Source organism: Canis aureus, chromosome 2, assembly GCF_053574225.1.
Source record: "Canis aureus isolate CA01 chromosome 2, VMU_Caureus_v.1.0, whole genome shotgun sequence".
In the NCBI taxonomy this organism is placed as follows: Eukaryota; Metazoa; Chordata; class Mammalia; order Carnivora; family Canidae; genus Canis; species Canis aureus.
This window is the reverse complement of record NC_135612.1, coordinates 72,063,023-72,084,665: the sequence shown is the minus strand read 5'-3', so window position 1 is coordinate 72,084,665 and position 21,643 is coordinate 72,063,023. Positions and strand designations below refer to the sequence as shown.

At 53.6% G+C, this 21,643-nt stretch overlaps 1 protein-coding gene and 1 long non-coding RNA gene across 8 annotated transcripts in view; one reads left to right on the top strand and one right to left on the bottom strand.

Moving 5' to 3' along the window:
• The window catches only part of C2H4orf50 (chromosome 2 C4orf50 homolog), a 113,137-nt gene that overhangs the window by 39,244 nt on the left and 52,250 nt on the right, over positions 1 to 21,643 (top strand). For 4 of the 7 annotated variants that reach the window (XM_077878690.1, XM_077878710.1, XM_077878692.1 and 1 more), the window contains 4 exons: positions 7,042 to 7,090; positions 9,008 to 9,132; positions 13,819 to 16,842; positions 19,307 to 19,565. In XM_077878690.1, the coding sequence (XP_077734816.1) occupies positions 7,042 to 7,090; positions 9,008 to 9,132; positions 13,819 to 14,067 (423 nt within the window). In that variant the 3' untranslated portion in view covers positions 14,068 to 16,842; positions 19,307 to 19,565. Of the gene's footprint in view, positions 1 to 7,041; positions 7,091 to 9,007; positions 9,133 to 13,818; positions 16,843 to 19,306; positions 19,566 to 21,643 lie in introns of those variants that run through there. The other 3 variants (XM_077878708.1, XM_077878700.1, XM_077878689.1) reach the window with 2 other exon arrangements.
• On the bottom strand, positions 6,801 to 14,429 carry LOC144301688 (uncharacterized). Its single transcript, XR_013368424.1, has 3 exons — positions 14,313 to 14,429; positions 7,649 to 7,754; positions 6,801 to 7,066 (listed from the first exon to the last, which is right to left on the bottom strand). It is a non-coding gene; the product is annotated as an uncharacterized LOC144301688 (long non-coding RNA).

The following is a 21,643-nucleotide window of genomic DNA, read 5'->3' as shown; positions in this document are numbered from 1 at the left end:
GCTTGCGCTGTCCCTCTTCCTGGGGGAGCCGTGGGCACACGGGCTTCCTGTCCCCCTGCCTGACCTGAACTGTCCCTCCCTCCCTCTGTCCGCTGACCCCACTCAGGATATGCCCAAGACCCCTGCTCTGTGCTGGCACCGTGTCCTGGCTGGTGCAGGAAGGCGATCCGGGCGGGCATGCTTCCCCTCCAAGTGTTCACGACACAGTGCAGGACACACACACACACACACACACACACACACACACACACTGTTAGTTCCGGGTCCTACAAGCACCGTGACATTTGTTTCACAGATGGTTCTTTCACATGTGCCTCAGGGCCTTAGCACGCACCACTTCCTCTGACAGGATTCTTGCCTGTCCCGCAGCCTCCTACCCACACTTCTGGACACCGTTCCCATGTGACCTTGTCCAGGCAGCGTTCCCTGACTCCCAGGGACCACAGAGGTAGCACATCCTCTGTCCTCCGTGGCATGTCAGAGGGATCCTCCCCTGCTGCTGCGGGAGCTTTGTGGGCACCTCTCTGTTGGGGCCAGAGCGGCTCCGTAGCCATCTCTGTCTCCCTAGTGCCAGGCACGGAGAAGCTGTTCAGGGAATATTTGTTGAATGAATGGAATCAGGAACTAATGGCATGAGGATCTCCTCTCCTCACTGTCATCCAAAGAGGAAACAGGCCCAGAGAGGTTGGGAGGCTCACTCGAGGTCACACAGCCCCCAGGCAGTGTGGACGGTCTTGGGTGCGTGTTCTCACCCCAGGTCTGGCTGTGAACAGCAGCGCCAGGGTCTATGCTCGTGGTATGAGGGTGCCTGGCTGAGGCTGCCCCCAACCCCACACACGGGGGACCAGCCAGCAATACCCCCACCAAACGCAGCTCCTGATGGTGTGAGGGTGAGATGCAGCTCCTGCTGTGGACGCAGCAGGCTCTGTTTTCCACATGCTCACTCGGCAGCTTAGGGCCAGCTCTGTTCCTCCGCTCCTCGGCCCTTCCCAGCCCAGCTCGGCAAGGCCGGCCTTCTGTGTCCCTTCTGTTCCCCCACAACTGTCAGAGGTCCCCTGGTCCCAGGAGGTGGAGACCTGGAGGCCAGAGGGTCTGCTCAGGGCCACATGGTAACTTGGTTCAGAGCCAGAATTTGAATCCAGAGTCCCAGACTCCCAGTCCAGTGCTCATCTCTTTGCGTGAATGGTTCACGCCTCTTCAGAGCCAGCATAGAGCTGAAGAAAGAGGTCAGCAGCTTGTTGAGGTGCTTGGCACCATGTCTGCATATCCAGGGTGTGCGATGCAGTAGGTGTCACAGGGAAGGGCCGGCGGGCTGTGTGCTGAGCGGGCATCACAGCAGGGAGAGCCCCTGCCTCCAAGGGCTGCTCTGAAACTAGAGCTGAAATGTTGGAGAGGCTGACTTACAATGACCAAATGCACAGGGACAGATGTATAAACCGGAACGCGACTTTATCAATTTCTTATGAGAACTAGAACCATGTGTGGGCTGACATATGGGATGGATGGATGAAAAACATGTCAGCACATCCTTCCCCGAAGGGTGGAGTTGTCTGGAAAGTCAAGTTCATTCATTCATGCCTTTGTTCATTTGTTAATCACTAAACATTTTGGAGGCCGAGATGAGAACGGGGAGAATTAACGGAGCCTGATTCATTCATTTCCTGTAAGGATTGCTCCTGGACCTGGATGTGCCTCCCGCTGGGCCAGTTATAAGCTTCTACTGTTTTCAGGTGGCTTTGAGCCTGCCCTGACTCTTTTTTTTTTTAAAGATTTTATTTATTTATTCATGAGAGACACAAAGACCTAGGCAGAGGGAGAAGCAGGCTCCATGCAGGGAGCCCAATGTGGGACTCGATCCTGGGACTCCAGGATCACGCCCTGGGCCGAAGGCAGGTGCTCAACCGCTGAGCCACACAGGCGTCCCTGCCCTGACTCATTTTGCATTACTTTATAATTCCGCTCTCCAGGAACACCCCCATGTTCATGATCGGGGGCGATGCCTTACTGTTCCCTGTACAGACCACAAAATCTCAGCTCTCCCATTGCATGCTACATACTTATTGAGCACCTACGGCCATGACCCAGGCCTGGTGCCGAGCGCTGGGTAGAAAGGGTGAAGGGGACAGACCAAATGTGCAAGCCCCCACGGAGTGGATAATCACAAGTCATAGTGAGTGTCGTGAAAGAAGCAGAAACAGGAGGGAGACTGACTATGTGCATGTCTTTGGGCAAGAAGACTCTGACGTGCTCTGAGCCTCATCTGTAAAATGGGAACAGTACAGCCTACAAAGCAGAGTTGACGTGAAGACCGATAATCCGCTAAGCACGCCGTACAGGGGGTCCCACAGGGTAGGAACTTGGTCCTCTTGTGGGCAGTTTTCAAGAGGGTGCGCCCTGGCATCGGGGAGCTCCACCAGTGCGTAGCTCTGTGGCCTCAGGAGGGGACACTTCCATGTACCCCTTAGAGCGCACGGGGGCTTTCCCACGTGCTTTACAGAGCTCACTCCAGAGGTCCGCTCTCGGGGAAGGTGCATCATCATCTCTTCCCCAGTTGAGAAGCCCGAGGCTCAGAAGCTACAAGTCTTGCTTGAAGACATATCTGTGAGTAGCTTTCCAGCTCGGCTTTCTCTGCGTGAAGCTGCTTGCCTGAGCCCAGCTGGGGTTTGATCCTGGCGGGGTGGCTTCTGTGCCCAGCCATTGCCATCACGGGCCTGTGGGAAGGGGGGTGTAGTGGGTGCATGTAGCCTGTTGGGAATCAGAGCAGCAGCATAGGGTCTGGCGCATCCCAGGTCCTCATTGAATCGGGCCCTCTTGCTGCCAGAAGGCCAGCCCCCAGTGGGCAGCTATAAGGCAGTGACGTGTCTAAGAAAGCAAGGGAGCTCCAGGCTGGCCAGAGGGCCGGGTGCTGAAGGGAGCAGTGGTGGGAGACTGCAGCGGATGGGAGGTCACTTGTAGTGAGTGGGGACTAGAGCTGGTGTGGGAGAGGTCATCCCTGGGCTTCGGGAAGGCAGATCCAGCAGGTGTGAGAGCCAGGCCGGGCTGTGCATAGCAGCTCTGTTAGTTCAACAGCGGATGACTTGGGCTGTGAGGACCAAGGGCCAGGCGGCCAAGCAGAGCCCCAGGGGCCAGTGTGAGGGTGGTGGCAGCTCCTCCTGCTGGCAGCTGGGCAGGAGGTGGGTTTTATGGGCTCTGACTCTCATTTCAGAGGATACAGATGGAATTCCCGATGGAGGCTTTGGACTCAGGCTTGCAGCCTGGGAGTGCTGCCCAGCTGGCTGGGGAGACACTGGTGAGCTCAGGGTGGCATGTGCCAGAGCAGAGGATACACTGTGGCTGGGCAGCGGGGGTGCCGTATGTACCAGGTGATGCCTTGCAGAAACATCCCTGGGAGGGCCTGGACCCTGGGGGCTCCGGTTGTCTGGCCCCTGCCCTTGGGAGGAGACCCACACTGACCACAGGCATCCGAGGGGTACGAGGTGTGGACTGGGCTGGGATCCAATCGGATAGTCCACCGTTCATTTATTCACTGGAAGTGGTGATGATGGTCGAGGCTCAGCCCTTCCCCTGGGCCAGCATTCTCCATGGATTAGCTCACTTCATCCCCCCAAAGCCCAAACTGAGGCTTGGAGCAGTCAAAGGGCTGGTCAGGGTCACACCTGGGGTTGGCAGGCTGGGGTGCAGGGCTATGACCATCTACACTCCCGCCTTGGAGAGGGTGCTCACGCCTGGAGCAGGTCATTCGGGTCAGTAGGTACCTTCAGGGGCCCCCTCCTGGCTGCAGACGACTGCCTTCTCGCTGTGTCCTCATGTGATGGAGAGAGCGGCCAGGTGTCTCTTGTTATAAGGGCACTAATCCCATCCTGAGGGCTCCCTCCTCATGACCTGATGCCCTCTGAATACCATCACATGGGGGTTAGGATCGCGGGATATGAATTCTGGGGAAGCCCAGACATTCAGTGCATGGCACTGAGGGACCAGGACAGACACGGGGATGGGGTGGGGACCTCCCATGTGCTGTGCTGGCGTCCACTGACCCGCTGTCCTGCCCTTGACGTCTTAGGCCTTGGACGGGCCCTGGTGTCTTTCCTGCAGCTCTGCTTAGTTCTCTGCAGCTCAGGCATCGGTTCTAAAGCAGGAGGAATTCCTGGTGGCCAGCGCGGCCAGCTTTCCCATGATCTTATAGTGGGGAACACTGGGGTCTTGGCACCTCCCTGTCTTTATCTGGAGATGGGAGCAAGGGGAGGTCTCCTTGCCAAAAAAGGCTTCCCTTCTTTGGATTCCTAAAATCTCTCAGGGGACTCTCAATTCCACACACACACCCCAAACTCGGTTTAAGTGGGTGGGGCTCAAAACACCCTCTCAGGGACCTCTCACTACCCCCACACCCCCAGTCCCAGGACACCTATTTTTTCTGGCTTCTACCAGGACCTAGGCTGTTGACATTCAGAATGTTGACATTCTGAAGCCAAGAATGAGACACTTTTCTTTGTTGTTTATACTCAGGTATTATCTCCTCCTCAGAGGCAGATGCCCAGGTGCCAAAGAAGAGGTAGAGAAGGGGTGCCAGGGCTCACCTGGGACATGGCCTTGGTTAGGGTGGTGCCATGCCCTCCCACCCAAGCCTGAACCACCTCCCCCAGGTTCTGGCCCAAGGTCAGCTCAACAAATAGAAAGTCCCATCAGAGAATTGATGAGTTGGCCCTGCCTGGCGCCCTGCAGTTCCTGGGACTCTAAGCACATGTTTACTTGGCAGATGAAGACACCCAAGACCCTGAGGGATTGCCATCCTAAGACCATAGCACTCACCATTCACCTCCCTGTGCTCTAGGGCCAGGGACCTTGCAGTCCCTCTGTAGGGCTCTAAGTTCGAGCAAGACCTCTTCAAATGTCCAGCACAGAACTGTCACCTGCAGATGCTCACAGAGCAATGCGGTCCCTTTAAGCAGAATCCCAGTTCTGCGGTCCCAAGGGGAGGCCAGGGCTTGGGGTGCCAGCAGTGGAGAGTCCCCTGGACCACGGCCTTGGGAAGATGCAGGTGCCCCAGCAAGGGAGCTGCTAATTTCTCTTCCTCTTGCCTTGCTTTTTTCTTCTTCTCTCCACCTCCTGAAAAAGGCTTGCTTTCCTCTGGGTATTATCAACGACGTCTATATATGGGCCTTCAGAAATAGAATCTCATCTTAAAAAGAAGCAGAGAGACTGACTCGGAGCCCTAAACTCCCCTAATTCATTAAAATCAACGACCCCAAACCTGGGCCTCCAAGGATCCAGGCAATTATTTTCTATTTAGCTTTTGCCTTTTACGAAGTTTAGAATATTCTCCCACCCAAAAGTTTACATGAAGAGAGAGGTGGGGTGGGGGTGACAGTGTGGGCAGAGCATGTAGGGTGAATCTTTGTCTGCTACCCTGTGTGGAGCGTCCAGTAGGCATCCATTCTCATTGTATCCTGACAAAACCATGTCAGGAACAGACTAGTATGCCCATTCTACAGATGGACAGGACAGGGCTCAGGGAGTTCCACTAACTTGGCCACGACCTTGGAATCAGGAAGTGGCAGGATTCAGCCTGCAAGCGCCTGGCTCTGAGCCCCTCCAGGCTGGTATGATAAATGAGGAGCAGAAAGCAGAGGAGGATCTCTAGAACCTCGATCACGTGCCGAATGCAGTGCCACCTGGAAGCCAGTCGAATGGATCCGAGGCTGCTCTGGATAGGAAGGTCAAGGAAACCTCGTTCTCATGTTAAAGGAGTCTGCATCGAATGAGACTAACTCTAAGCCGGGTGCATTTGGAGCACTGGCAGGGAGCAGAGAGGAGGGATTTGATGGGGACTAGGCTTCCTGCAGGAGGAGGCATACACACCAGGCCTGGAAGGATATAGGGGGGTAGTAATAGCTGGAAGGACAGAGCGAAGGTGCCCTAGGCCTGGAGACCTCCAGGAGGGAGGACACGGGGGTGTGAATGGTGACGGTACTAGAATGCACGCATCGTCCGGGGGGATATAAGCGCAGCAGGCTAAGAGCTTGGTGGAGAAGAGGCAGTGAGCCTAGTGCCAAAGGCTCCAGTAAGAGTGGTGTGGATTGCGGTCAGGCCATAATCGGTGCCCCTGTGCATTAGCCCTGGATTCGTCAATCCATTTTAGAGGGGACAAATGGCCCAGATGTCACAGCACAGCATGGAGGAGCTATGTGAGAGGCAGGTGGCTGAACTCTCCCCGGTGAAGTCAGGGAAGACCTCATCCAGGAGGGGACATCTGAATTAGGTCATGACATACACCTGGAAGTTCATCAAAGAAAGAGAGAGAGCGTGTGTCGGGGCCTTCAGGCAGGGGCCAGCTGATGCCAATACTTGTGCACACGGTGCTGGGGGAGGGAGGTATCCCAGCGATACCGCACACAGACCCCCTGCCCCACCGGAATCTTCCATGAGGAAGTGAGGTCTGGGCTGCTGGGCTGGAATCTGACCTGCTTTGAAGGTCAGCACTGCTCTTATTGAACCGACTGGGGGCTGCCAGTCTGAGCAGCTGAGGTGCCATTGCCACACCACCTCTTGCGGACCCTGTGCAGTCATGGGATCCAGGAGAATACCCACCCAGCAGATGGGGTGGTGCGGGGGACTCGGCTCCCAGCATGACCCAAATTACCGGGTGATGAGCCAGGGACCCCAGGCACAGCTCAGCAATTGGCTCTTGCAAGGTGTCAGCAGGACCTCCTTGGAGAAAGACTATTCCCCCTGGAAACCCTGCCATCCAGCTGCCCTCAATTTTTCCACTTTTAACAGCAGTTTCTAAAACACATTAATCACAAGCTCAGTTTGGAGATTTAATTTGGGAAAAGGAAATGCAATCGTTTTCTTCACCTGTATTCCCTAAGAGCAAAGCCTCCTCCTTGGTGGGTCGTGGGCAGAGGAGGGATGGGTGGATTGACCAGAGAATGTGCTGTCTGCAGGGAGGGGCGGGGGGCCTGCTTCATTCCAATCGCAGCCACCTGCGTGAGGCTTTTACTCCTGGGCCATGCAGAATAAGTGCTGAGGTGTCTTTTCTTCCAGACCAGCCACCACCTGGATGTCGAGTCTGAGAAGGCAGGAGTCGTAGGAGGTCAGTGCAATATTCAATTAGGAATATCTGTGTAGGGCAGCCCGGGTGGCTCAACAGTTTAGCGCCACCTTCAGCCCAGGGCCTAATCCTGGAGACCCGGGATCAAGTCCCACATCAGGCTCCCTGCACGGAGCCTGCTTCTCCCTCTGCCTGTGTCTCTGCCTCTCTCTCTCTCTCTCTCTCTCTCTCTCTCTCTGTCTTTCATGAATAAATAAATAAAATATTTTTAAAAATAAAATAAAGGAATATCTGTGTGCTCAGACACGGTCCAAACCAGCAGGACGACCTGACAGGTGGGCCAGGGTCAAGCGCAGGCTGTGAGGAATGGGACCCCACTTTCTCCCCCCACCCCCTGCCTTCTCGCTTCCCAGCATAAGCAGAACACAGTAGGAAAACTACTGTCTTTGCAGAAGCAGCTGAACTCCTCAGCCCTGTGGTTTTACTCCTGGAAATTCATCCTAAGTAAATAATTCTCTGTGTGGAGAAGTTCAATGGACTTGCCAGGGCATTTCTAATAATGAAAAACTGGTGGTGGGGGCTGAAAGTGAGGGTGCGTACCTCCAACATTGTTAAATAACCCATAGATTCGATGAGATGTTGGTCACTAGAATCATGCTGCTAAGCACCATGTGAAACCATAGGAATGATGATATTCTCTTAAGTTCTGAAAAGATAGGGAATGGAATGTGTGGGCTGATTATAGTGATAAAGCTATATAAGCACATCTGGGTGATTGACAGCTCACTCTAGCAGGTAAACTCAGGTTCTTCCAGTGGTTACTTAGAAAGATGGTAATAGGGGGTGATGGCTTTTGCTCTGTTATTTTTATTATAAAAAAGGAAATGAAGATGCACCCAGGAGGGCAGAATTTTCACGGTGAAGTGCAGCAGGCTCTCAGTGTGGGGGAAGGGAGGCTTCTAAGGATCCTTTAGGGCTATGTTCATATCAGGGGCTCAATAGAAACATGGAGAATGCATGGGGGTGTTGCTTTTAGGTGACCGAACTGTTCTTGAGATCTGCTCATCCAACAATTCTTTTTTTTTTTTTAAGAAGATTTTATTTATTTATTCATGAGAAACACAGGGGCAGAGACATAGGCAGAGGGAGAAGCAGGCTCCCCTCGGGGAGCCCGATGCGGGACTTGATCCCCAGACCCCGGGATCATGCCCTGAGCCAAAGGCAGATGCTCCACTGCTGAGCCACCCAGGGGTCCCTCATCTAGCAATCCTTATTACAGGATTCTGTACTTACCAGCTGTGTAATCTTGGATGAGTTAATTAACCTCTCTGAGCCCCAGAGTCTTATCTTCTAAAGGAGGCTGAGAGGACCTTTCTCAGGAGTGTCTAGTGCCTGACCCCAAAAGAGAAATCTTTCCTCTGTCTTTATCTGGTCAGGCTGGGCCTGTCCTCCTGTACCTTCCTCTCCTCTCCTTGCAGTCTGAGTTGGCATCTGCTTTCACGGTTGGAAGGTTATAAATTCCACTTGGTCCTGCATATGCCACTGATTTGTACAAGTGTCCTTCCTTCTCTGGGCTCAGCTTCCTCAACTTTAAAGGAAGGAAATGCTAGACTGATTGAGTTGCTTGTTCAGTCAATATTTCTGGAAGGCTGCCATGTACCAGAGCTGAGGTAGGTGTTGCAGGGTTTGCAAAAATGGGTCGGATTTTGCAGATGTGGTGGTCCCCGTGTTGAATGAGCTGGCAGCTGGTGAGGGAAAGCTAAGGCAGACAGGCAGTTTTCTAGGATACTCACGACAATGATGGGACCATCAAGGATTTGAGGGCACCTGAGAGGGACTCCATCAGGGGACATGGGGATCTTGGAATGGCAGAGACTGGTAAAGGTTATTCTAAGGCTCTGTTTTGATTTTTGGAATAGATTTCTGGGTTGAGGCCTGACTGAGAATACTCTTTTCTAGCTCAGAAATCCCTCCTGAATCTCAAAACGGACAGTGTCAGCATCCAAAGACCTTTGCATTCAGAATCCCGGCCTGTTCCTGAGGCTGAGTGGCCAGCACAGATGGCTCGACTGGATTCTCCGAAGGTGAGAAGACATCAGTCATCTAATTTCTTAGATGTTTTTTTCATTAAAAGCATGACACACATGTGGGAAAAGACACCACTTGTAAGTGTACAGATCAATGAATTATCATGGAATGATACCCAAAAAGTTGTCACCAGGTTGAGAACTGGAAAATACCCAGCCCTACAGAAACCTCTCCTAGTCTCTGTCTATTATCTATTTTTTAATTTGTATATTTGGTCAAGTCCTGTGTTCTGTGTCTGGTTATTTTTCATTGAGTGCTGGACATCACATGTGAAAACCTACAGACATAATTTGAGGTTCTTCATCCAGAGAGGGCTTCCTTTTGCTTATGACAAGGAGCAAGGCCAGGGCAGACCATTCCTTACATCATACCTGGTTCAGAGATGAGTTTCAGTATTTGTGAGGTCTGCTTTCTTTCCTGTTTGCTCTGTTTTATAAAAATATTTTATTTATTTTTAAGAGAGAGCGAGCAAGCGAGCATGATCCAGGGAGGGGCAGAGGGAGAGGGAGAAGCTGACTCCCCGCTGAGCAGGGAGCCTGATGCAGGACTTGATCCCAGGACCATTGGATCATAACCTGAGCTGAAGGCAGTTGCTTAACCAACTGAGCCACTCAGGCATCCCTTCCTGTTCACTCTTACTCACGGGCATAGCCTTTAGGGGTCTCGACCAGAAGCCTATAGTGTTTATCAGTGTCTTCCGTCCTTGGCCCTTGTCAATCCATGAGTCTCTCAAAAGCTCTGCTTATCCTTCCACCCCTCCACTGCCACCTGCCCTGCCCTCACCTGGAGGGAAATACAGCTTCCATGGCTGCGCCAACTACTCCCGGCATGTCTCCTGTTTCCAGTTTTAGTACCTCAGATCCTGACCATCTTGGAGGCTCTTGGATGGTTTAAATAGACACTGTGTTCTATTCCGTCCTGCTTTTCTAGTACTTACTGGAGGTTTGGTCCAAAACGTCCTAATCAGTTGGAGCCAGAGCAGCCCTTTCTTTTCCCAGAGAAAACCCATTAGACCCAGGAGAAGTAGAGCCTGAGAGGCCTAACTTCAAGTTCCAGCTGTGATTCTGTGTGATGTTCGGCAGATTATTTAACGTGTCTATGTCTCCACCTCTTCATCTGTAACATAGGATAATAGCGCCTGCGGCTAGTAGGAGCGCAAAACCAGGGAAGCCGGGCTGAATATGTGTCTGGACAAGAGGGATGCTCAGGAGGCAACTGATCTTATTCTTAGCATTTTATCTCAGCCTGTAGTTGGTTTCTTTCTACCTATTATTCCTGTGGCTTCTCTCCTGTCTCCATGGTTATATAAAATTTTTTATCTAAAGCTTGGAGACAGGGGCACCTGGGTGGCTCAGTCAGTTAAACATTTGCCTTCAGCTCAGGTCGTGATCCTGGGGTCCTGGGATCAAGTCCTCATCAGGCTCCCTGCTCAGCTGGGAGTCTGCTTCTTCCTCTCCCTCTTCTCCTCCCCCACCCCACTTGTGCTTTCTCTCTCCCTCAAATAAATAAATAAAATCTTTTAAAAATATATAAATAAAACCCAGAGATAATATTTCCCTCTTGGAATTGTTGGGGCTGTTTCACAAAATCATACACGTAAGGTACTTTCTATTCTACTGAGTACAAGAGAGGTGTTCAATAAATGCTAGCTGTTGCTACTGACCTTCTTAAACCTTTTTTTGTCTTGACTGATGACTTTCATTTTACATTCCTCGTCTACAGGTTTATTCCCTAGCAAGGAGAACTTTCTTCCAGCTCTGGTCTTTATCTAGTAAAATTCCCTCTGACTTTTGATCTTTGGCCTGGCTTATCACAAGCAGGCGGGAGGCATCCTAGACAAAGAGAGTGATGCCTGTAGAGACAGAGGGGTGAGTGCTCCCCCAGGGTTGGGGAACCGCAGGCAGTTGAACGTGACTGTGGCACAAAGTTAGAAGGTGTAGAGTGGAGTCTAGGGGATCCCAGTGATGATGTGGATGAGAACAATGGGAAAAGAAAACCCCCACTCCTGCTTCTTCGATGCTTGCTTGCTATGTGCAATACACTGACTTTCCCATTCTCACGAGGGGCCTTCAAAGTAGGTATCAGCATTAGCTCCTTTCCTATGAGAAAAGGTGAGGAGCAGAGGAGGTAAACCACCAGCTCCGGGTCATACAGTTAGTAAGCGGCAGAGCTAGGGTCCACCCCAGGCAGCCTGGCTCTGGAGCTGCGGCGGTGGCAGCTCAGTGGCCAGGTCATGCAAGGCCTTCACCGGAGGAATGGGAGCAGTCCCTCCTGCCTCCTGTGCAGCCCAGTCTGGAGCTCAGTGTGAGGAAAAACCCCTCAGAGGTGTCATGTAGGTGGTGCTGGCCAGAAACCGAGAGTAACCCTCTTGAGGGGGTGGTTAGAACAGAAATGGAATGAATGAATGAACTAAAAGAGCACCTTCACACTCCTAGGGCTCTGAATTTCTCGATTGTTCTTTAACTTTCCAAATCATGGCCACACATGTAGAATGCCACTGGATCAAAACCCTTCCTCAAGTGGATGTAATTTCAAGTCCACAGGATGTCTTGCACCTCTGCAGCAAGATGATAGAATGTCACTGTCGATATCTCTGTTCCCAGGCTTTACCCAGCACCTGGCGGAGGGAGGCCTTCATGAATAATTAGGGGGGGCTGGTGAGCTCTTTCTCTAGAGGGTCACACAGCACCTCGTTCCCAGCCCCCAGCACTGCACCGTCACACCCCTGCCCAGTCTTGGTCCAGCTCTGTTGTAAAGGACATCAAGGAACAGAGCCCTCTGCCTTGCGGAAAAACAGATTGCAAGCCGTCGATCCTGGCTGGCTCAGGGTAAGGGATTCCTGGGGTGAAATGAGTTTGTTCGATAACTGCTCCAGGGGATCAGTGACCTATCAGCAAAATGAGGTCCTTTTTGAAGGATAGTAACAAAATTTGTCATATGTTACAATTCTATTATTTTATGGTTGAGCTTAGAGAGAAAACAAAGCAGGGGGAAGCCTAAAAATACACAAAAATATCCTGAGAAGGCTGGTAAATCTTCAGTGATCGAAGAAATATTTGTCCCTATGTCACATCACCTTGATCATGTCACTCTGTCACAGAAGACCCTTCATCTGTCCTGTTTTAACAGCCGACTGTAGTAGTGAACAGGGCAGGCTCAAGGGTCATGCGGCCTGGGCTTGAATCTTGACTTTGCTTCCTATTAGCTGTGTGGCCATCAGCAAGTCACTTAACCTCTCTGAGCCTCCTTCTTCATCTGTGTAATGAGATAATAATATTGTTGCCTCTTTGGGTTACAGACTGAATGAATCAATGTGTATAAATTGCTTAGCGTGATACCTGGCACAGCAGAGAGGCTCAATAAATGTCCACTGTCGCTGTAGGTTGAACCGTATGAAATATTCTACTCCCCCTTCCTACAAAGTCTGTGCTTTCATAGGGTTTAAACTATTATTGTCAATATGACAAGTCCAGATTCCTTAAGTCACGGTTTGCATTCTATGTGTGCATTTCTCTACCTTCAGCTTTTAACGCCTCAGAATCCTGCTCCTTCCCAAAAAGTCTGGCTCAGACACTGCCTCCCCCAGGAAGCCTTCCTGCTCATGAGTGTGCTGTGGGTACTTCCCTCTTGGGTGCTCCCCTGGCAGCTGTGTGGGCCTCTCTTCCAGCTCCATCTCTGCGGTGGGACCTGCATGTGTGTCTGCCTGCCTGTGCTGCTGGGTGGGGAGCACCCCGGGGGAGGGGCTGGTCTAGGCGGGGCACACAGGGCAGTGCTCGGTGACCGTCCCCGCCTTTCCTGTCTTGCTCTGCCTTTCTCAGCCATCCTCCTTGGGTGGTGCTGAGAGGGCAGTGAGCGTGCATTATTGCCCCTGGGGTCACTGGAGAAGCTTGCTCCACCTGACTCTGTCTGACTGGTGAAGCACAGACCCGCTAGTCACCCTCCCAGAGGACTGAGCAGGGACGTAAGTGGGACTCACACTGCTGAGCACAATGGTCCTCCCTCCCTGTCATTTGTAGGGAAGGTGCATGCTAAATGCGGGATGCTGGGCGAGGAGGGCTGGCACCGTACAGTAGCCCCTGGTGGAGCTCCAGAAAGGGGTTTTGAGGTCGGGTGGGCTTGGGTTTGGGCATCGAGCTGGTCGCTTCAGAGCTACATAGATTTAAGTAAGCTGTTTAGAGTCTGTGAAACAGTCTCCGGGTTGCTCATCCGTCGTGCGGGCCTGATGACCACCTGGTGGGAGGATTCCGTGGAGACAGGTCAACCAGCTCGTTGACAAGAGCCATGGGCAGTGCTGGGCATGAGGTCGGCGTCCAGTTAACACCGATTTCCTTTTGATGGGATGGTCACCATCTCTCAACCCTGCGAACAAGAAACTGTCGAGCGGACACTTGCTCTATAGGGACACCCATCAGCAATTATCTTGGCAGACACTTACTGGATGATGTGGTGGGAGCCGCCCCCATCCCCAGCTCCCCACCCGTGGCACCACGATGACGTTGTACGCCTCATTGAAGTGTAATAGAAGGAACTGAGCAATGAAGGAGGAGCCCTGGCGTGGGGTACGGGAAGTGCTCAATAAGTGTTCCTTATCATTGCCGTCTCCTCCCTGGATAAATGTGGGATCGGGGGGCTTTTATGAACAAATAGAAGCAAAGACCATTTGATTCTGCTCTTGCCTCCAGCTTCCCCTGCCCTCAGGGCTGACGCCTGCTCCTGGAGCGTGCCTGGCTACCGCCACCGTGGAGACAGCACTCTCTGCACAATCCTGGCGAGAAGAAGGCGGACCATCCTGTCCCATCCTCCTCCGAGCCGATGGCCTCCCGCCACCCCCTGAGCTCCTGACTCCTGCGAGGATCCTGGCTCTCCACAAAGAGCTTAGACAAAGCATTTGCAGCAATTCGCAGGTCAATAAATCACCGCTGGAGTTATAAATTTAATGGAACCACTCACGCTCTGGGGCCATTTCATAGACTCCATAAATATTTGAAGCAGAACCTTCAGACACTGCTTTAAGAAATTGGTAGCAATCAAAGCCCTCATTCAGTGGCAAGTGGTTTTGCCTCTGGCTCAGAGCTCTGTGTTGGTTGTCAGAGCTTGGGAGAAATACTGGACTCTGCTTGCACATTCTGAGGGCTTTGGCTTTGGCTAATGTCAAGGCAGCAAAGAGAATACTTACTGTACCAAAACCTATTGAGTGATGGGTCCAATGGTTCTCAGCTGGGCATGATTTTTCCTAACCAGGGAGAAATTTGGCAATGTCCAGAGACATTTTTGTCATCACAATGAGGTAGTGCTCCTGGCTTCTAATGGGTAGGGGCCAGGGATGCTGTTAAACATGTCACAATGCACAAGACAGCATTCTACAACAAAGATTATCCAGCCTCAAATGCCAACAGCGCAGGGGTTGGGGAAGCCCCGCACTGGTCTGATAGCTCCTAACATGGTCAGCCATAGAGACCTGTTTTGTTATGCTCCTGGCCTCAGGGCTCTTCCCCATGTTTTAAAAGATTTTTGTCTACTACATGAAATGCTTGACTTAAGTAATTATATATTTTACATTTTAAAACATTACAACCAATCAGAACTTTCTAATAAGCCCATTCCTTCAACTTACACTTGCTGACATGCAATGAATGCCAGGAAATACAATGTGAGGGTGAGGGAGGTGAGCCAGCTTTGGTTCTCACCCCAGGAGCTCACATGGCAACGGGGGACACCTGGATGAACTGAGCACTGTGCAGCCCATGGTTAAGTGTGCCATGAGATGCAAGATGAAGGGAAGGGCTCCTTCTGGAGAATGGATGTCATTCAGGAGGGAAGGGCTGAGCAGAGCCCCTAAACCCAGTGAAGTGTACAGCTGGGTGAGGTGGGTAAGGGTGTTACAGTCAATGGGAACAGCAGGTGCAAGTCTTTAAGGCATGAAACTGAACTTTGGATGTGTCACCGAAGGAGAAGTGTGCAAAGCAGCTCCTTGCCAAGCCAGCTGCAAGGGGTTACCGCCTCATCTCGTCCAGCACCTCTCCCTTTCCCCCGAGAACAGGACTCATGCCCTGACCCAGGCATAGGACTCAGGGGTAGAAGGAAAATGCATCCATCCTGAGGGCAGTCTACCCAACAAGAGAATCAAGGGAGCTTGAAATACAAATGCCCAGATCGTGTCCCCGGGTTCACCAGTCAGAGACTTCGTTTCTGTCTTTAGAAAGAGCTGGTGAGAGTTTGAGGGAAAGGTCTGGATTACCTTTCCAGGGCTGGAGCTGGAGCTTCCTGGAAGCTCTTGTCACTTAGGGACAAGGAAGTTCCAGGGCAAGAAACCTAGGGCACCCGGGGCAGCAGTCAAAGCCCGCAGATTTTATTTTAATGTAGTTTAACTCTGAGGTTGAAAAGTGCAGAGAGTTCCCATACACCCCTTCACCTAGCTTCCCATAATGTTGACATCTTATATACCTAATCACATTGCAGTGACAGAAACAAATGGACTTATTTTGAGGGACGCTGGAGGTGTGGGCACTGATTTGTAAGAAAAGCAGGGCTATCAGGCAAGTGTTGGTACACTGAGCTGCTACCATCTTGATTAGCCCAAGGGGCTGTGCGATGGGTCATCACACCATCCATTTGTTCAGTTAGCATCCAGTGGTAACGGTCCCGTGCAGGCCAGGTCCTCGGCGAGGCGCTGGGAAGCAGGAACAGAGAACATGTGGTCAGTGTCTAACCTCCGGGACCTCCTGGCAGCTCTGTGGCCCCAACATCAGCGCTCAAGGAACCCCAGTGTTGGAAAACACTATTGTAAGATCACTGCGAGTCAAACCCCCCCCCCCACCCCCTGGGGATCTCCAGCAGCACGGCGTCCTGCAGAGCTGGTCGCTAACAGTGTGTCACCTCCTCCTTTGGCACTTTTCCCACCTTTATTTTGGGCCAAGGCCACCATCAGCTCGGAGCTTTGGGAATATGATGAAGAGAGTTTACACCCAGGGGAAGCCAGGACACAGCCAGCTGCACCGCACTGCCCAGCCGCCGGATGCCTGGAGGCCGTGCCTGGTCTCCAGGATGCTCCTACCAGGTCCGGGTGCTCTGCGTTCTATCACTGGAGAGCTCCCCTTCCTCCCCCACCTTCTGCTCATATTCGGGGCCTCGGTGGAAGAGGTAGCTGGGGAAGTCCATTACGGGAAGCCAAGGCAACCTTTGCAGCATACATGGTGATGCTGTCATAAATCATGTTCCGAAGCCAGAAACCACTTCTTAACCCAGCCACGAGTTCCTGCCTGGGGCTGGCACTTCTGGGCACCTCAAGCTTAGTCGTTGCTTTGTGCTGTGATTCCCTGATGGCGCTTTTGTGTTGGCAGATGGAGGACTCTGGCATTTTCTTCACCTCAACCATAGACCCCAGCCTTTGGACAGGGCTGCCCCCCTATTCCGGGTGGCCCCAATGTGTCCAGGGCCTAGTCTGGTCAGTCCCCCTGGGCGTGGAGGCTGTACCTGCTCGGGTGACTGAGCGGGGTCAGACAGGAACTCGGCATGCAGGAGCTGGTGTCATCCCGGGAACACCACTGTGAGTGGCCTGAGGCCTCTGGGGAGCAGCCGGATGGATCAGCCCAGGCTGCCGAGACAGAAAACCATTTGTCAGATGGGCTGTCAGCAAGCAACAACGGTGGCCTTCTATGGATCGCCTGGCCAGGCTCTGCTGAGGGGAAGCCCCGAACCCAAGCAAGGTAATGCACACCCCCCGCCCCTCACTACTGCAAAAGGGCCCCACCTGGGGCTTTTAAGCAAATCAGATGAGAGGGTTGGCCTGGCCCGTGGCCAAGCAGCAGGAAATGTTAAGTGCAGTGTGTCTCCCCGCTGCCTGATTCATTGTCCTGCTCTCCTGGGAGGCATTTTGCTCGAGTGGCAGAGGTTCTGCTCAGCAGATACTTCCCTGGGCAACTGCTGGGGCAGGGGGTTCTCATTCCAGGTTCCCATGCTCCAGGCTCCTGGTGGACAGATGTGCATGATGCCATGGGCCAGGTGCCGTGGGGGGAACACAGGGTCCTGGGGCACAAAGCTGTGGCTAACCAGCCAACAGTCAGTGAGGACTTCCTGGAGGAAGTGTCAACTACGATGGGTCCTGGAGATGAGCAGCCATCAGCCAGGGAGGAAGGACAGGCAGACCAGGACAACCACTTGTGCAAAGGTCTGGGGTGGGATCAGGGGTGGGAAACAGGGTGGGCATACTTGTGTTTCTGTAATCCTGGGCTGGAAGGTGCTGGAAAGAAGGTGCTGCCTTTTTTGCTATCCTATTGTGACTTCTTGTTTACTTATACTTGTTAGTATGAGTAAGACGTTTTCATTCTTCAAAATTTGGAAGGCACAGAAGTGTGTGCACAGTGCAAGTTTCTTCCTTTCCCCAGTTCCCTTCTGCACAAATAGGCCCCAGTTTTTTCTGAATGCTTCCAGAGATGCTGATGGATTGTCCGCGGTAGCACACAGGCGGCCGCATAGATGCCCTGACGGAGGCACGCTGCACTGTTCTGCACCCTGGCTTTTTCATTTAATATATCTTGGTGATCATCCTGCATCAGAGCATGTATTTCTCATTTTTTTAAAACAGTTGAGTTTCTGTTGCAGTTGTTTTCTGCCGTCTGGATCCTACCAGTTCTCTTGATGGGCATTTGAATTGTTTCTGATCTTTTGTTTCATGACCCGTGTAGTCATGAAAATGCTCGTACATGTACCTCTTTGCACATGTGTGAGTATATCTGAGGGTAAATTCCTGGAGAAGGAGTTGCTGCCTCGAAGCAGAGAAGGATCGGTCCCTTTGAGAGCCCCAGCCAGCCCTACTCCCCGCCTTACCTGGAGGCCCCACTTGCAATGCTGGGGCATCCTGGTTGCGCACAGCCCTGTGATCACTCTGAGATGTGTCCTTTCAACTCGGCATCTACCTTGGAGCCCCAGATGTGCCAGGCGATATGTTGGAGATGGTGAACCAGACCAAGGGGGGACCCTGCCCTCCCTGGGGAACTCTGGAGTGGGGAGATGAGAGTTTGTAAGCAGGTGCTTGCTTCCCAACCCCAGTGAGGGACTGGTCCAGGTTTCCATCTCACAGACGCCCACAGCCTGGCTGGGATGTGACGTGTGGCATGAGTGACCTCAGTGCAGGGGAGCTGGGGTCTGGCCACCAGGGACAGATGGTAATATGGCCCTGGGGACTTGGAGCAGAGAAGGTGGCATTTGGGCTGAGCCACAGAGGGTGTTAGAGTCTCCAGGGCAGAGGTGGAGGCCCAGGTGAGACCAGCAGGAAGAGACCTAGGGCTTCTGAGCTATGCTCTGTGCTGGGCACCATGCTTGGTGGCTGACACCCCAGCTCCCAGGGTAGAAGCCCCTGGCTGGAGCCTAGGAAATGAGAGGTGGCCGGAGGAGCTGGGGCAGATGACCCCGTGTAGCAGCTGCTGCAGACACCTGCGGTCACTACCCAGCTCCACTGCTCCCAGCCCCACAGAGGCTTGGTTTCCTCCTGTAAAAAGGAAGTGATGTCGCCTAACATTGTTTCACCTCATCAGAGCCTTGCCAGGTGTCTGGTGTCTGAGACAAGTGCCCTGTCTGCGTTGCTCAGCCCCTGGGTATCCCTCCTTCCCTCCTTCTAATGCTGATAGGCGGGAGGCCCAGCAGCCTGGCAAATACCCTGCCTCAGCTCAATTCTATGTGTCTCAGTTTTCTGACCTGTCAAATGGGGGCCCCTACCTCCCAGGGAGGGCTTGAGGGGCAAGTGCAGCCATGTCCCAGGAGCGCTGAAAATGGGCCCTGGAGCACGGTGGGGGCTACGGAAATGCTGCCACTGCTTTATCTCTGCGTGTGTGATTTTTGAAAACCAGAATGAAAACCCCTTCGGGCAGGGTGATAGGGAGACAAGAGCAGGAGAGAGGGTGGCCCTGGGACACGGATCAGCTGAGGCTCAGGACCTAAAGCTGATCAAGGGGGGCAGGTGGCAAGGGAGACTGAGACAGAGTCACCAGGTGGGTCCTACATGTGCTGGTGCAGCCCATGCAAACCGGCTGGTGAATCTAGTCCTGAAAGCAGCAGCCTGCCCATTTTGTGGCTGAGAAAACTGAGGCTCCTGGAGGTCCAGCCTGCTAGAGCCAGGATTTGAGTCCCATTGTGTAGGGCTCTGAACCTGACTTCCTTCCTCCTGGCACACAGGTCCTCACATCTGTACCCTTGTAATCCACCCCCACCCCGTGCATGCCACACGTGTTCCTGCCTGCTTCCAGGAAGGAGCTAGAGACACCTGGAGTAAAAGACATGGAGACAATAAAAAGAATCTATATCCCAGAAGAGGAAAAAGAGGGCCAAAGAAGAGCTGAAGAGTTATTTGTATTAAGAGGATACCACACCAAGTCCTGAGGCTCCGGGCAAAAAAAAAAGAAAGAAAGAAAAGAATGGAAAACTGAATGGAAAAGTGAGTTCTGAGCTCCCTGGTAGTCCAGGTGAAAAGGGGAATAGCACGGGGTTCACGGTGCTGACTTTCCGATACAAGGAAACAGGTCTGAAGAAGGTTCCTTCCAGCTCTGAGCTCTGCAGGAGGTCATCCTGAGGGTCTGTATTCCGTGAACAGGACAAGTGGTGACTCGCGTCCCTGGCAGCAAGCCTCCACATCTCAGGCGAGGGAAGGCGCATCTGGTTGATGCTGTGCTCCCCCTCTCCCTTTGCCAGGGGCGCACACCAGGCTTCGTGGGGCTCTATGGCTCCTGGGGCTGAGCAGTGTCCCTTGCCCTTTATGGATGAGGCCCGTGGAGAAGCCTGGGCTCTGTCCTGAGTCTACTGCGCCCGTGGGGTGGGGAGCCCCCAGCACCAGCGCAGGCCTGCAGGCGCCAAAGCCCTGCCCCTCTGCTGCACTGCTCTGCTCAGGGGGTCCGTGGTGGATGTCCTGCTAGGAGCTAATCCCTCCCTCCCTCTCCCCCTCCTCCCAGTCTCTTCCTTCCCCTCCTCCCTCTCCCCTCCATGTGCGCACACACGCACAGCAACTCTCCCGTCAGCTATAAATCTCAGCTAAGTGCTCCCCTGGGCTCCCAAGCCCTCCGGAGCCCAGCTCTAGGCCTGGCAGCTCCGCCTGCTGGGGCTGGGACAGGCGTGAGGTGGGGGGTGGGGGGAGTGGTGTGTGGAGCGGGGCGCCGGGCTCCGGCTGCTCCAGATGCCGCTGCGTCCCTCATCCCCATCGCCGGCCTGGGGCGCCCTGCGGTTTGCCTCACCCTGGACCAGACCCAAGAATCAATCTCCTCTGCCCCCACGCACGCAAGGGGAAGCCTGGGGCGGAAGCTGATGGGTTGTGTCCCAGGGCCGTAGGGAACCAGCTGCCTGTCGTTAACCATGGTTCACTATTGCGTACACGCCTTGAGGTGCCATCTGTGCTGTTAGCCTGTTGTGTTGGTGCTGTCCCGGATTCGGGGTGGACAGAGCTGGATCAGACAGTGCCCACGGGGGTTGGAGTCGGGGTTCACTGCCCGGTGGCAGGAATCAGCCAGCCAGCCACCCTCCCCACTCTTCCAGGGCTGCTGCGTCTGGTTGTTCAGGTTGGATGCTGAACAAAGCATCTGGCCCAGCCCTACTCTCCTTGCCCGAAGGCTGTGCCTGTCTGGAGGGAGTGGTGGTGCCCTCTGCCCTCTACAAGTTCACGCAGAGGCCTGTAGGCTGCGACCCCCTGGGAGGGGTATCTTTGAGTCCACACAAAGGGTCCGTGTAGCCCACGTGCCATGATTTGCAGACCCAGACCCAGAGGTGCCAAGTCAGCAGGCAGAGGCCAGTGGGTCGTGGAGGAGACAAGATGCCTCCCCACCCCGGTGCAGCCCTCCAGCCTGGGAAGCACTACAGGGCCGTGTTCTGGCTCCGCACACCTTTGGGCCTGGCCTGGGAGCGGTCCTGAGACAGGACGGTGCTCTCTGCCCACAGGCATCACAGGACACTGCTGCCCCCCGGAGCCACCGATTCCTTCCTTTTACCCCCAAGTGGTCTGGGCCCTGGCATCCTCGGTCCTGTGTTGGGAACTTGCTGCTCCTCCCGGCACCAAGCTGAGGGGAGAGAAGGAGCCCTGGAGCAGGAGCCAATGGACCTGGGCCTGCTCACGGGGCTGCTCTTAATACCTGTGTGTCCCTAGGTGAGTCACCTGACCTCTCTGTGTTAATTCGCCGTAGCTTCAACGTGACCTCCTGCCAAACCAGCCCAAACCCAGCCACCTCAACCATCTGGGCTCCCACACTCGGGGCTGGAGGTTGACTAGGGTTCGGCCAACCGGGCTGGCTTTGGGCCGAGGGCCGGGGTTCAGGCCGGCTCCGCCTGTCACCATGTTCTCCTTGGACATCTTGGAATCCTGTGTCCGGGGTCCTGGATGGGTGTCAGCCGGGCCTGTGTCCCCCTCCACCTCCTGCCGTCAGAGGGGATCCCGGTGGTCTGGGCCATCGCCGGCTTTGCCAGGGTTCTGCGGAGTGAGTTCGGGGCTTCCTGCGGGAATTCAGGAGGGCAAGGCAAGCTGAAAAGCTCCAC